Below are 16,342 nucleotides of genomic sequence, written 5' to 3'. Positions count from 1 at the left end.
ATATATATGCCTCTCAGAGAGCCCAGCAAACTACCAAGAGTATCCTGCCTGCACAGCAGAGCCTGGCAAGCTCCTCATGGCGTATTCATATGACAGAAACAGTAACAATAACAGGTCTCATTCCCCTGACCCTGAAAGAGCCTCCAATTGTTGGGAAAGATGAGCAAGGAGAGGCTGCTAAAATCTCAGGGCTGGGATGAATGGAGACGTTACTGGCGCCCACTCCAGTGAATCAATGAACAACGGGATGACAGTGATACAGTGATACAGTGATTTTAAGTTATAAAATGAGAAAATATAGGACCAGAGCAATAGTACCGTGGTAGGATGTTTGCCTTGCACACAGTCAATCTGGGTTCAATCTGGCACCCCATACTTATCCAGTTCCCCAAGCCCCACCAGGAGTGATCCCTGAGTTTGATGGTTGGACTAAGTCCTGAGCCAGGTATATCCCAAAAACAAGCAAAAAAACACCAAACTGAAGATTTTCAGGCTAGATTTGAGAATGTATTTTAATTATTTTTAAATAGCCTAAGAAGAACCAAATACAATTTAGTAGTCTTTAGTTTTTGCTTTTCTTGGTAGTCTGATTCAAAAGATAGATTTAAATAAATGCTTAGGATAATTAATTGCACCAATTACTAATCTGTTCTAGTTTTTTTTTTCTTTTCAAAGAAGTGGGTTTTTTTAAAATTTATTCTTTTATTGAATCACCATGTGGAAAGTTACAAAGGTTTCAGGTTTAAGTCTCAATTATACAATGCTCAAACACCCATCCCTTCACCAGTGCACATATTCCACCACCAAGAATCACAGTATACCTCCCCCCCCACCTTGCCAGCCCCCCCACCACATGTGTAACTGGTAAATTTCACTTTACTTTCACTTTACCCTGATTACATTCAATATTTCAACAAAAAAACTCACTATTATTGATTTGGAGTTTTTCCCCCCAAAAGTCGACCTGCTGAAAAGAAAGCATTTGATAATTTGTTTTCCATTGCTGAGAATGGAGAGATATGAGGTCTAGAGGCCGCACTAGCAGCCGCATGGTTTTGGCCCAAAAACAGATGACTGGTTAAAGAAACTGGTATATCTACACAGTGGAATACTATGTAGCTGTCAGAAAACATGAAGTCATGAAATTTGCATATAAGTGGATCAACATGGAAAGTATCATGCTGAGTGAAATGAGTCAGAAAGAAAGAGACAGACATAGAAAGATTGCACTCATATGTGGAATATAAAGTAGCTGAGAGGTACAAGCTTACAATGGTGTAATTTCTGGCAGATATTTCTCTGGACTTAGTTACTAAAATACAGAAATCTGTTCTAGTTTTAAAATAAAGTGAAAATATGATTTTTTATGAGACAAAATTCATTTTTATTGGAGCACATTAAAAACAAGCTTAGACTTCAATCAGTGGAGAAGAATACAGCTTAGACTTTAAAGCTTTCCTCTTCATAATTTATTATGAAATGTCACTGAATTTGTTCAAAATAAAGCAATTTAATTAAATAGCAAGTGCCACTTGTAACCTTTTCTGAGCTGTGTTTCAAAGGCTATTTAGGAGAAGGTGAATTGAGAGAACATCAGAATCCAGATCTTCGACAGAGATGCGCAGTCAGCCTGGTGATCTAAGAACTAAGTGCTCCCAGAACAGACCTTATTTCTAGGTTTCTCCTCAGCATCCTTATAGGCTTATTAATTAAAACAGGTTGTGTGGCCTGACTTTGTGGTCAAGATAATATGCTTGCCATTTTTATAGAGGAAGGAATCAGAGATACAAACTATTTTTTAGAAAAAGTGCCTGAGGAAGGCTAAGACTCAGAATTTAGAATTTAAGGCTAAATAAAGTTTTTTTTGGGTTTTCTTTGGAGGTGGAATGTTGGCAGAATATCTCATGATGTTATGTAACCTTGTGTACCTGGTGTTCCCAGGTCTTCTATATGCTTCTTCACAGCATACATATATGTACATATGTACATATATGTACATGACTCTCTTTTTTGATTTAATTAGTTATGCTCACACCCATTCTTCCTTCTTTACACTCTGAAAGAAAATTAAAAGACAAATGGCACTTTTTACTCCTCTGATACTCTGTAAAATGTCATAGTGAACTAGTTTGAAGATAATGTGCTAGATCAATACTACTTCTAAAAATGGAAAATTGAATTTTCTTCTCCTTGCCCCCTGAAGGCAGAACTTATATCCAAAAGGTCTTCATAGAAAGAAAGAGTATTTACCCAGAAGAGACTTCAGTTAAGAAACTTAAACTTTTTTTGAATGGCTGTCAAGTAATTACCTGTTGTAGGGAGTACCAGGAGGTCATCTTTGTATAACTCTGATTTGTTTTATTTCAGAGCACCAGCCCGTCCCCTCTATGGCTAACTCTAGTGCCCTCCCCTCAAGTTCAGCTGGGATCAGCAAGGAACTGATAGATCTACAGCCCCTCATCCAGTTCCCAGAGGAAGTTGCCAGCATCCTGATGGAGCAAGAACAGAATATTTACCGAAGAGTCTTACCTGTTGACTACCTTTGCTTTCTGACCCGGGACTTGAGATCTCCAGAATGCCAGAGGTCCCTGCCCTGCCTCAAAGCGTCCATCTCAGCGTCTATTCTTACCTCCCAGGATGGTGAACATAACGCCCTTGAGGATCTTGTCATGCGGTTTAATGAGGTAAGAAGCCAGTGAACAATGATTTTGTAACTGAAGGCTTCATCAAATGCTTTTGTTTTATTTTTAGAGGAAGTGGAGTTCACCCAGATTTGCTCAGGGTTTACTCTTGGCTCTGTGCTCAGGCATAGTTCTGAGTGGTTCTTGGGGGACCACATGCAGTGCTGGGATCAAACTGAGGCTAGCCACATGCATGGCAGGTGCCTTAATCTCTGTATACCTCTCCAGCCCAGTAAATGGTTTTTGAAGCGTTATTTTCCTTTTAGCTGTATTCATTGCTGATATTTTATCTGCCTGTATCACCTCTTCTGTCATGGCTGTTTCATTTCCAGAGCACGACCTAGTACTGAACCATTCATTGTCATTCATTGTCATTCATTGTCATTCTCCTTCTCTTCATCTGAAAATCCCTTTATGCTTAGCCTAACTGAATGTCTCAATCCCTTATCACTATTGTCCTTATCCTTCTGGATAAAATATCTGCAAAAATCATTCTCTCTGTCTGAACTGCATTTTTAAATATTCCCCATCATTTATTACAGGTCTTTTTAGACATTATGTCTCAGTTTGGAACTTGAGAGCATGATCCCAGACCATGAACCCCAACTAGATTACCCCTCTTCTTCTTTGAGTCCTCCAGGATCTTTTCCAGACTAGTAATAGAAAGAACAGCGCTGACCAGAGTTCGGGATCACTTAGGGGAGATCTGTAACAGGTCTAGAGAATTTGGGAGGGAAAGAAGCGAAGGATACAATTCCGTGGCCATGGGGCAAGGGCAATGGGCAGGAAAGCAACCAGGCATTCAAGCAGTGCTTGCAGGCCAGGGAGCATTTTCTCTTCATAGTACAACCTCATGCCATAAGTTTTGGAGTCTACATGGTTTCTTTTATGCTTACTTTATTTTACTACTAATGTTAAAAAACAAAATTTCAATCTATGTGCTTGTTGGTATAACTCTACAAATACAACAGTCTCCCCTTTTTAAAAAATCATTTAGTAAATTACTTAGATGTGAAGAAAGTGTTTTGAGTCCCAGTCATATTTCTCTCTGATTAAAAGAGAATTAATTTGTAACAATCAACTTGTTATTTAAACACTTTCTGTTTCTAGTTTTTTACCTTGAAACCTCCATAGTCTGCCAGCAATGACCCTGATGATGGCAATATGCATGAGTGACCGTGATAAGGCCAAATAGATGCAGAGCGTGTTAGAGGCTGAGTTCTGTATCCAGACATGCCCTGCACAGTATTCCTCAAAGAGAGATTCATTGTTTACAGGAATCACTATTGTCCATCAAATACTGCCAGGCCAGTCATTTAAAATATGCCAATTTTTGGCTCCCTACAGCGTTAGAAATAGACCATCAATAGCCATAAATTGGAAAATCAAAAACATAAGAACAGGCCACTATTTTTCCAAGCTTACAAAGGCTGCAGTAGTGAGGTTTAAGTCCCTATAGTCAGGTCCTAGAACTGAACTTGGATGCTACAGCTACAGCACCCTGTCTTTTACCTGTGTCATCCTCTTGCTAAAACTGACATCTACTAATAATGAAGATTCCTGTCCAACTCCAAACTGAATGGTTAGATTCTCTAAGAGTCTACATGAGAGCTTGTGAACCATATTTCCCCATATTTATTTTAAAAGTAAATCTGATGTTCTTACTTTGCTTAGTGATAAAAATGTAGTATAATGTCAATTATACTTCAGTTTTAAGAAACACACTGAAGGAGGGGTTTTAATAAGGCTCTTTGAGTTTAAGACCTTGAAGAAAGAAAGAGAGAAAGAGAGAAAGAAAAGGAGAGAAAGAGAGAGAGAAAGAGAGAAAGAAGAGAGAAACAGAGAGAAAGAAAGAACGAGAGAAAGAGAGAGAAAGAAAGAAAGAAAGAAAGAAAGAAAGAAAGAAAGAAAGGAAGGAAGGAAGGAAGGAAGGAAGGAAGGAAGGAAGGAAGGAAGGAAGGAAGGAAGGAAGGAAGGAAGGAAGGAAGGAGAAAGATAAAGAGGGGGCAGGAAAGGAGGGAGGGAGAGAGAAAGAGTAAAAAATGTTGGAAAATGAAAGCACCAATAAATTGAGTTATTTTTAATTTGGAGGGTGGATTTTACTGTTTCTCATGTATCACTTTAAACTCCTAGATCTCCACACTCAGATATCTATAGGCTCCTCTCTTTATTTTTGTCCTTTATTTAGCCTTGTCTATTATAGTTGTTAAAATTTTTACCTAAACTTAAGAGTGAAGATTTAAAATCAAGTTTAAAATTAATTATGTAGAAACAAATTTAGGTTTCTTCCATTCACTATTATAACCTTGGGAATCAAAGATAATTATAGTAATGATATGAACCACAGTTGGGTTAAGACATGCTGTGGATTATCACTGAAAATAGTTTATCTAAGCAACTTCAGAACATAAACAAAATTTCTGGGAAAATGCTTAAAGTACTTAAGAAAACAAACTGTTTTCAAGTATTCTCAAAGATCTATTTTCATACAAATTATGAGTAAGATAATTAAAAATTAGTCTTATATAGTCTTTACAGGAAGATTCCAAATGAACTCTGCTAAATATCACTGAGATAGCTAAATTTTTTTTTTCTTAAAGAAATATTTCACCACCGTGAAAACAAAAAAAATACAAAGCTTTCAGGTTTAAGTCACAGTCAAATACTGATTAAACCACCATCCCTTCACCAGTGCACCCGTTCCACCACCAAGAACCACAATACACCCCCCTCCCACCCCACCCCCCATCTAAGTAGCTAATGATATTCCCATTATTCTCTATATATATTGAGTACATTTCATATTTCCATACAGAACTCACTATTATTGATTGGAAATTTTCCCCAATAATCAGGCCTGCTGAATAGGCATCATCTAATAATTTCTCTTCATTGGTAAGAGTGAAGACTTTGAGTCCGCGCGGCTGCTATCGCGACCGCACGGTTTTGGGTTTCTAATATTTTAGCTCAGTTCACAGTCAAAATGGATGGCTGCAAGAATCCGCTCTGGTGCCAAAATGGGTTAGGAGACCTCAGGACCACAGTCAATAGGCGCGGAGGCTCTGCTTCTCGTGCCGTGGCTCTCGGTTCATCTTTGGGCGGAAGGTGTGCCGGGAACGCCCCCCCTCCCAGGACCACCTACAGGCTACGTCACTAAAGAAAGTCCTACCTCCTGGTGGAGGGGTCTTAGAGGGTGGCTCTCACCACGTGGCTGGAGATAGCTAAATTTTAGTTGCTTTGTGTACCGGAGGCTAGAAGAGCTATATTAAATTAAATTGAAATTCTTAAATTTAGATTTTTTTCCTAATTGTAATTACTTTGCCTCTAATTAGCCTGACTTTATTTTATATTTAAAACACTTTATGATTTGTTGCCTACTGTCTGAACTCCATCAAATATGGTGTCATCCCATTGTTCATTGATTTGCTCGAGCTGGCACCAGTAACATCTCCATTAGTCCTAGCCCAGAGATTTTATCAGCCTCTCTTTACTCGTCCTTCCCAACAGTTCCGCATTGGAAGCTCTTTCAGGGTTAGGGGAGTGAGACCCATCATTGTTACTGTTTTTGACATAGCAAATACATCACAGGGAGCTTGCCAGGCTCTGCCATGCAAACAGAATACTCTCAGTAGCTTGCTGGGTTCTCTGAGAGGGAGAACTAGATAAGAAGAGGTCACGCTTCCAGGAGCTTTGTCTTATAGTCTCTGGATCTTGGCTGTTGATGGGATTACACTACCACAGGGGGCAGTTTGTGGGTGTGACGGCCTAACTACTAGAAAATGGGGGATCTGGGTGCAGGAGGCCCAGTCCCGATCTGAGCAGGTTTGGAGATCTCGGCCCCAGGTCCCGCACACCTGAGTTCCTCTGCTGGTTCCTTCATGCGTGAGGCTTGTCTGAGCACGTGGAGAGTGACCTTGAGCATGGTTGTGGCTGGATACTGGAGGTCTTCAGCTGCCAGGGCTCTGCTTGGGGCGGGGAGGGAAACTCAACCTGCTCCGCTCCAAGGAGCCCCGGTAAAGACAGCCAGGCTCGGGGGCAGGAGACTCTGTCCTAAGGACAAATAAGACACTAAAAAGAAAGAAAGAAAAGAAGAATCTGAGGAACTGTCAAAGACTAAAGAAAAATTGAAAAAAGTAACCACTAAATGCAGTGTTGGATTTGTTTGATCTTGTATTAAAAGTGGATATGGGGCCAGAGGGACAGCTCAGTAAGCTGCACACAGGCTCTGCATTCAGGAAGCCCTGGATCAAGCCCTGGCCCCAGGTTGCACAGTTCAGGGAATAGCCCCTAAGAACAAGAGAGAAGAGGTATGGGGGTGGTGGGAGAAGGAGGGAGAGAGGGAGAGACAGAGAGGGAGGGAGGCAATTTTCTAAAACTGCTAAACCTTTAACAAGGCATGTAGTTTAATAGCATTGTTTATTTCCTCCTTTTGATCATGTTTGTGAAAGATCTTATCACTAAGAGACCTGAGTAAAGGATGTACAAGAACTCAGTACCATTTTTGCAATTTTTCTGTGAATCTAAAATTACCTTAAAATAGAAATTTGAAAAAAAAAGTTCAAGGAAATTGAGTCACTTGTCTAGTTCATAACAGTAACTGAGTAAAATATCAGAATCTAGATATCAAAATTTAATCCAGTCTCACCAAATTGCTTGCTTCCTACCTGTCAAATTACCAATTTGAAGATGAGAGGAAGACCAGAGTTGTTGATTAATAATTTTATTAGCCTTGGGCCTCTTTTCCCACTGTCTTCTCTCTTTATACTCTATTGCCTGTGCATCTGTTCTTTTTCTATTCTGACCCAATTTCCCAGACCTATGCCATTAATCATTTATTCATTCAAAACATTTATTGAGCATAATCTTTGTTAACGAATACCTCTTTTTTCTTCAAACTTTTATTTTATTAAATCACCATGAATTACAAAATTTTTCATAGTTTGGTTTTTGACATACAATATTCCCTCATTAATCCTACAACCAGTGTTAACTTCCCTCTACCAGTGTTCCCAGATTCCCTCTCCTACCCACCCCCACCACCCCAGCCCCGGCCTGCCATCTTTAAAAGCACCTTTTAAATTTGATTATTAAAATTTGTGTCTCGTGATTTCAGGGTTGTTAACTCTGTGATTTGAATATTTAGCTCTTTCATTCCTCAATACTTTCAATGTACCTGAGTCCCCTTGACCCCTGCTCCCGTTGCTTCTCATCTTTCTCTATTCCCCTTCACCTTCACTCTATTTGTTTCGTTTTCCTTCCTGTACTCTAAGGCCAAGAGCCATCTAGGCATCTTCCCTTTAATACATTGCATTATTTCATCCAGTTATTCTAAATACCACATATAAGTGATATCATCCTGTGTTTGTCCTTCTGGCTTATTTCATTAACTTATTTTCCAGTTTCATTCATGTTGCAGTAAATGGCATGATTTCATTGTTCGTTCACCTGCTTAGTATGTCATTGTGTATATATACCACATCTTCATGATTCACTGATATTGTTGGGTTCTAAATCTTAGCTATTGTACTGAATTCTGCAAAGAAAAGTGGTGTACATATGTCCTTTTAAATGGATGTTTTTCTGTCCTAGTGTAGATACTCAAAAGTGGAATTGCTGGGTCCTATGGTAGTTCATTTTAAGTTTACTGAGAACCCCTCTACACATAGAAGTTGAACCAGGCAACATTTCCCACAAGCAGTGAATGATAGTATCTTTTTCACCACATCCCTGCCAACACTTATTGTTGCCATTATTTTTTATATGTGCTATTGTCACTGGTGTAAGATGGTATCTCATTATAATCTCTAATTTGGATTTCTCTAATAAGTGATGGTAAGCATTTTCTCATGTGCCTGTTAGCTATATGTTTGCCTTCTTCAGAAAATTCTTCGTTAATTTCCTTTTTTGATGGGGTTTGGGGTTTTTGTTTTTGTTTATCTTTGTGGCCTGGAGCAATAGCACAGCTGTTAAGGCGGGTAGGGCATTTGCCTTGCACGTAGCCGACCCGGGTTCAATTCTTCCATCCCTCTCAGAGACCCGACAAGCTACCGAGAGTATCCCGCCCGCATGGCAGAGCCTGGCAAGCTACCCGTGGCGTATTCAATATGCCAAAAACAGTAAAAACAAGTCTCACAATGGAGATGTTACTGGTGCACACTCGAGCAAATCAATGATAAGGGGAATGACAGTGCTACAGTGCTTTATCTTTGTGAGTACTTTATAGATCTTGGATATCAACCCTGTATCTAATGTGTTGACTGAAAATATTTTATTCTTATTCAGCTAGCTGGCTTTTAGATTTTAGCCCATGTTTCTTTTGCCATTAATAAACTCTTTGATTTGATGTAGTCCCATGTGTTTATTTATTTAGTTTTTAATCTTTGCCAGTGTATTGTATCATTGAAGACACCTTTGAAGTTCAGATCTTGCAATGTTCTGTCTATATTTTTCTCGATGTATTTTATAGATTCTGGTCTAATCTCAAGATCTTTGATTCTCTTTGGATTGGCTTTTTGTGCAAGGTGTGAGATATGGATCCAGTTTTGTTGTTGTTGTTTTACACGTGGTTATCCACTTTTGCCAGCACTGTTTGTTAAAGAGACTTTCTTTACTCCATTTCATGCTGTCAGCACCTTTGTCAAAAATTAGCTGACCATATATATGGGGATTTATTCTTGAATATTCTATTCTGACCCATTGGTCAGAGTGTCTGTCCTTACAGATACCACCACTATGCTGTTCTAATCACTGGGGTTTTATAGTATAGTTTCAAGTTAGGTAATAAGATACCCCCAGTTTCTTATTTTTTCAATACTGTTTTGGCTATTTGAGGACGTTTATGATTTCATACAAACTTTAATATGGACTGTTCTAAGTCCTTGAAAAATGTTGTCTAAACTTGGATAGGGATTGCATTGAATCTATATAGTAGTTTAAGTAAGATAGTCATTTTGACAATATTGATTTTTTCCAATTCAAGAGCATAGAATATTTTTCCATTTTCTAAGGTCTTCTAGTTCTTTTTTAAGTTTGTTGACGTTTTCATGGCATAGGTTTCTCATCTCTTTTTTTAAATTGATTCCTAGGTATTTGACATTAGATACTATTTTGAATAGGATAGATTCTTTGTTCTCTCCTCTGACTCATTATCTGTGTATAAGCATGTGACCTATCCCTTCTCGACCTTTTGGCTAAGATCAAGTGTAAGAATATGACCAATTTTTGTGTATTGTAAATACCTATTTTTTCACTGCTATCTCAGAATTTCCTTTTATTTAAGGAATTAGCAATATATAATGAAATTTTATAACATAGTTAAATTAATCCTATGTTAACAAAAGTGTTATACAACAGAGAATCGATCACCAACTACATTGTAGTCGAAGGCCATGTGGGGGAAGGGAGTTGCGGGCTGAATGAGGGCTAGAGACTGAGCACAGCGGCCACTCAACACCTTTATTGCAAACCACAACAGCTAATTAGAGAGAGAAAACAGAAGGGAATGCCTTGCCACAGTGGCAGGGTGGGGTGGGGGGGAGATGGGATTGGGGAGGGTGGGAGGGACACTGGGTTTACAGGTGGGGGAGAATGGGCACTGGTGAAGGGATGGGTTCCCAAACTTTGTATGAGGGAAGAGGGAAGTATAAGCACAAAAGTGTATAAATCTGTAACTGTACCCTCACGGTGATTCTCTAATTAAAAATAAATAAATTTAAAATTAAAAAAAAAAAAAAGTGTTATACAAAATAAATGCACTTTACTCAACAGAAGAGATGCATATTTCTTGGGTCACTAGAGGATCTGAGCTAAGTACTCCATTCTAGGGAAGCTCATTTAGGGGAGAAAATAACACTTTAATTTCTTTATTCAGTTATTATTTAACATTAATTGAGCACTTCTCAGAAATAGAGCACCATAGAAATTTTGCCCTAAGGAAAGTGAGTAATAGAGACTACCAGAGTTACTGTTTTTTTCCTTTTAGGGTTACACCCAGTGATGCTCAGGGGTTACTGCTGGCTCTGCACTCAGGAATTACTCCTGGTGGTGCTTGGGGACCATATGGGATGCTGGGAATCGAACCTGGGTCAGTCGCATGCAAGACAAATGCTGTACTCACTGTATTATCTCTCTGGCCCAGAAGTTACCATCCTTGACATGTTGACTTATTCACTCCTGTGCCACAATTGTTTTTTGTGTTGATTAAACCAAATCAACCAGTTCTTTCCACAAGCAAGATTCATGGTGTAGACAACAAGTTAGCAACAATGGTCTAAAGGCAACATAATAATAAAACTGATCTACACCACTGAATTAGGGTGGGGAGTTAGAAGGGAAGAGTATTGGGATCCTTGAGGGAAAGAGGTGGGTATACTGATGTTTGGTGTGGTGTTGGAATTATGTGCATGAGAAACCATAATAAACAGTATTTTAAACCACAGTATCTCAATCAAGAAAAATTAAAAAGGTTCTTGGAGAGGCAGCTGCTTCCTCATTGTACATGACTATGAGATTGAAGCTCTCAAATTCTAACACTTTTAACAATGACTTCACTATAACATGGGGAGAAGGAATAGCATCCCTGATTCTTCTTAGGCAGTGATACATAATATTCATTCTTGGGAAAAATGTGATTTAAATGCAATCCAAAATACAATCATAAAAATAACTGGAAGAATAACTGGAAAAAAAGACTAATATTAAGTAGGACTAGAGATAATCATTTAAAATCTGTTTGAGGGATCTGAGCAATAGTACAGCAGGTAGTGTCCTTGCCTTGCATGCGACCAACCTGGGTTCAATTTCCAGCATACCACAGGGTCCCCTCAAGCATTGCCAGGAGTGACCTCTGAGTGAAGAACCAGGAGTAAGTGCTGAGCACCGCTGGATGTGAGCCAAAACCCAAAACCTTAAAATAAAATCAATTTTAATTGTGACTTATAGCAGTGTTTCTCCCCATTCTCAGTTTTCTTGCTGCAAATCAAGAATGGTGCATATCATAGTTCTTAAAGGTTGTTAACTCTCTGTCTTTGCAAATAATCAGATTCATGAACAGTCGCTGAAATTAAGGTCTGTGTTTCAGGGTACACTAAGTCCTTCTCTGCTGATTTGAGAGGCATATCTCTTAGACACTTAGCATCTGAGCGCCTCTCTTAAGTCACATTCTTGGTTTTAAGCACTAAGAAACCAGTGTTTACTCTCTCTTCTTTAGCTTGAGCAACATCACTTCCTGACCACCCACTAAGTCTCTTGCTTTGACTATCTCAAATCATGTTGTTCTTCCCTTCCTCCTTTCTTCCTCTATTAGCTGATTCCTCTACTCTACCATTCTTTTGACTTCATTCTGCTTTCATTTCTCTTTGAGACACTTCTCTTTTCTAGAGAAGATGGGTATTTTTTGGTAAATAGCCAAAGAGATCACATATCTCACTATATGCATTTGAGAAAAAGATAAGTACTGGCAAGATTAAAGTACAGTTTACCCTTCACTTCCATGTCCTCTTCTTGCAAAAGACCGGTGGAACATGAAGGAGTTGATGAATTTCTTAACACTAATCCTCAAACTTCCTCTATATGGCCTGTTTTTACCTAATTGTTTATTCATTGATGATCTTTGGGCCTAGGACTCTTCATAAACTGCATCAATAGCTGGTCCTCAGGATCTTTCAACAGAGTGAATATTTAGCTCCATGATCTACCACTGTCCACCCCACTGCCAACCATGTTTTTGTGTAATGTTTGGTTTCTTTGACTAAGTCTAGTTTCAGCTTCAAGAGCCCATTAACAGGTTCACTTTTTCATAAGCCCTAAGAGAGCCATTTTCACTTTCTGGGCTCCTCGTTTATTTATTTATTTATTTATTTATTTATTTATTTATTTATTTGATCACTTTGCTCTTCAGTTACAAAGCTCTCATGATTGAGTTTCAGTTATACAATGATCAAACACCCTTTCCTTCCACCAATGCACATTTTCCACCATCCAGTATCCCCAGTATCACTCCCGCCAGCCCCAACCCATACCACCCCTTGCTCTGTGACAGGCACCTTCCTTCTTACTCTCTCTCTCTCTACTTTGGGGCATCATGGTTTGCAGTACAGATACTGAGAGGACAGCATGTTTGGTCCTTAGTCTACTTTCAGCACACATCTCCCATCCCAAGTGGTCGCTCCAACGATCATTGACTTAGTGGTCCCTTCTCCATCCCTTCTTCCCCAGCTCATGAGACAGGCTTCCAAACTGTGGAGCAATCCTCCTGCAGGCTCCTCTTTTAGACTAGCTAGTCCCAGGATAGCTGACAAGCCTAAGATTCAGCCTAGACTTGTACCAAGACCCCAGAAGATTCTGGAGGGATTCCATCTGGCCCGTTGCCCCAAGTGACCTTCCCACCCTCCTTTGTTTTTGTCAGACTCAGCAGTCATCAATCCACTTTTCTAGCTACATAAACAATGACATTTGCAAATATCATGCTCAGTTGCTGCTTGTTCCTTCCACCTGCTAGATTTCACCAGTTGTTAATTCATGACTAATCCTCTTTATTGCTTTTTCTATTTTGGGAGGTCCTCAAGGAATTCAGGGAGCACTTTGGGTAGTACTCAGTCATGTGAGTTGGATAGTTAGACACCCAGGGAAGCAGCACAGTTCTTCTCAGGCCTAATGGTATTGGGGCTCACCAGGGTCATCCCAAACAGTGCTTAGGAACCTCCTGGGATATCCCCAGTGGTAATTAGAATGCAATACTCTCCTTTAAAGAAAACTGTGGTGCAGCCTACTTCCCTGGGAAAGAATGGTAAGAATAAATTAACTCTCTGGTCTTGGAAGGGCTATCTGAGCCTGGGTTTTTTCAGCCGGTCCTTTCTATGTTTCCTGAGTGATGGTGATCACCCGGGATGATCCCAGTAAGTGAAAGATCATCTGGTTAGAGCCACAGAAAGACCACTTCAGCACAATAAGAAAAAGCATGGCATTGCGACAACAGAGGGTTAGGAATATAAGGGAGTGTCCACCTTCTCTTGAAATGCTTTAGGACAAAAAATGCTTTTACATGTTTTCCCACTTTCCACCACTGTTTTTTTTTTCCACCACTGTTTTTGAGTTGTACTTGCAGCCGTGCAACCATGTTAGATTTAGATGTGTTATAATTTTCTGTCAAAAATTTTTTACACTTTTTAGGGTTATTGGGTTATTTTTTTAAATTTTATTTAGTCACAGTGAAATTACAAAGTTATTTGTGATTGGGTTTCAGGTATACAATGTTTCAACACCGATATTTCACTAATGTCTACTTTTCTCCACCACTGCACCCCTCAGGCTTTGCTATCCATTCACCAGTCTGCCTCTATGAAAAGAGCTTTGTTTTTTGTAAGTTTTGCACTGTGGTTTACAGTACTGTTACAGATAGGGTTTTGTGTGTAATACTTTACTGGCTTTTTATGTACACAGTCAGGCAAATCGGCTGCTTGGGGCTGCTGTACAAACCCGTGGGGAAAATTATAAATAACCTCCCCCTCCCAGGAATAATAGAAATTTTAGCTAATTTGGAACCTAAATTTCTCTTTGGCAAAGCACATTTCTCCCAAGGCTCATCTCTGTGATCGGTTTATTCATTTTCTCAAAAAATTCACCAATATCATAGGATAAATCAAATTTTAGTTCATAAGTTTGTGAATTGAACTGTATGGTAAGCAAGTCTCAGATGCTCAGGGCTGTATTCTAAGATCAGTTATTTGCTGGAACATTTCATGGAACTGGTGGATGGCAAATTGTGCTTGGTGATTCTTGGCAATCATTACCCTAAGGATTATACTGTCTCAGAGTAATACTCTGGAAGCATCTGTCTCAGAAATGAGGAAGGAGGTCACACAGTCTCACTCACTGTGCATCTCTAGAGGTGGATTCTAACCTACCATTCCCAGCAGAGTAATACTGAGCCAACCCTAATCCCTCATCTTTAGATGGGAATCACACTAATCCAATCACAAATGGTTTATGTGCATTCGGGGCACTTAGTGAAGATCCAAGACAGTCATTGTTCAGTGTTGATCACAAAGAAAAGGAACAATTAGATAACTAATAATAATGAAATCCCATTTTTGTATTATTATCCCTCCACTTAACAGATGAGAAATCAGAGGGCAGAGAAGCTAAGAAAATGATGTATGGTTTCAGAACAGGGATTGAACCCAGGTACTTTGGCTTCCAGAGCCACATTTTTGGCTCATCTTGCTACTGCCATTAAGTCAAAAGTTGGAGGGACTCTTTTCTCTCTCACAGATCTTAGTTCTCATACTCGATATAAAGCCATTTTCTTTATATGGAATTTAAAATATTCTTTATTATTTAAATTTGTATAACACAAACATTGACCTCCGGTTGCCTTTAATACAGGTACTCAGTTTCTAATCTAAAAGCATTCATCTCTTTGGAATGGACTAATGTGGTTTTTGAAATGGGGAAGATGGTGCTTCTCCAGATGAATGAAAAAATTATCTCCAAAGAGCGTTTTTATGCCACCAGACAGAGGGCTGTTGAAGATGTTTGGCCTTTAGTGCTCCCTTTTTGCCTTGCGATTTTCATAAATACTGCATGCCTAAATACGTAGAAAGTCTTTTGTAAAAGTCTAAATGTTACTTTTGTACAGTTCTTTATCTTCATTTTTTAACCACATCATCTGTTATATTTTTCTTTTTTTCAATTTCTGTTTTGCATGGAACCTACACACACACACACACACACACACACACACACACACACACACACACACCAATAAGGATGGCTTTTGAAATTTATACTCTGAAATCTCATCCATGGGACTGGATTGAAGGAAAAAGAGTCTATGCTTAAAGTTGAGGTAGCAGAAAAGGAGAAATGGGAAATGGTTTCCAGCTACTTTGTGAATCAGGGCCTCCCTGTGGTATGTATTTCTTAACTGCCAGATGTAATTTTCTTTAACAGTAGTTCTCACTGGTATGCAGAATGAAGGTAATGGGCATCAGATTTTTTTCTAAATATACACTGTAGAGTACAGTCCCAGAATTATTGCTCTGAAGGTATCTGGGGGTGGGAGTGGGGAGGGGCTGCAAGGGTAGGCATTTTTTTTAAATCTCAAAAAATAATTCTGACATCACCAATGGTTGAAAATTGCTGCTCTACATCAACTTCACATCAGAGCTGAATCCCAAAGCAAATCAGGGGGAGGTGACTCTTGTCATTAGGGTCCTCATTAGTGCATATGGTTGAAGTTGTCCAAAGTAAATATAAGTAATTGTAATGTTATCTCTCTTTCTCTCTTCTTTCACCTCTCTCTCTCCTCTTTCTCTCTTCTCTCTTTTCTCTGAACTTGTTTGTTTGGGGGCCACATCTGGCAGTACTCAGAACTTGCTCCTGGCTCTTCATTCAGGAATCACTCCTGACAGGGTTCAGGAGATCATATGAGGTTCCAGCGTTCGAACCTGGATCTGCCACATGCAAGGAAAGTGTGCTACCCATTGCACTATCTCTGGTCCATTCTCCTTTCGAGTTTTTAAAAATTCTTTGGTCTTGTGCTAAGTGGAAAAAATTGGTTTTAAAATCTTAAATTTTGTTATGGTGACAAAAATATTTTACAATTGTGGTACCAGGGTTATAACAGTGTTAAATGTTTATGGCTTTGATGTACAAAGTCA

At 39.2% G+C, this 16,342-nt stretch overlaps 1 protein-coding gene across 3 annotated transcripts in view; it reads left to right on the top strand.

The window, feature by feature from the left end:
- Nucleotides 1–16,342, top strand: part of PLCE1 (phospholipase C epsilon 1) — a 372,017-nt gene that overhangs the window by 205,309 nt on the left and 150,366 nt on the right. For all 3 annotated transcript variants that reach the window (XM_055119418.1, XM_055119417.1, XM_055119416.1), the window contains exon 4: nucleotides 2,368–2,684. In XM_055119418.1, the coding sequence (XP_054975393.1) occupies nucleotides 2,368–2,684 (317 nt within the window). The remainder of the gene's footprint in view (nucleotides 1–2,367; nucleotides 2,685–16,342) is intronic.

Source organism: Sorex araneus, chromosome 11, assembly GCF_027595985.1.
Source record: "Sorex araneus isolate mSorAra2 chromosome 11, mSorAra2.pri, whole genome shotgun sequence".
NCBI classification, from domain to species: domain Eukaryota; kingdom Metazoa; phylum Chordata; class Mammalia; order Eulipotyphla; family Soricidae; genus Sorex; species Sorex araneus.
This window is presented reverse-complemented; position numbering and strand designations above follow the sequence as displayed.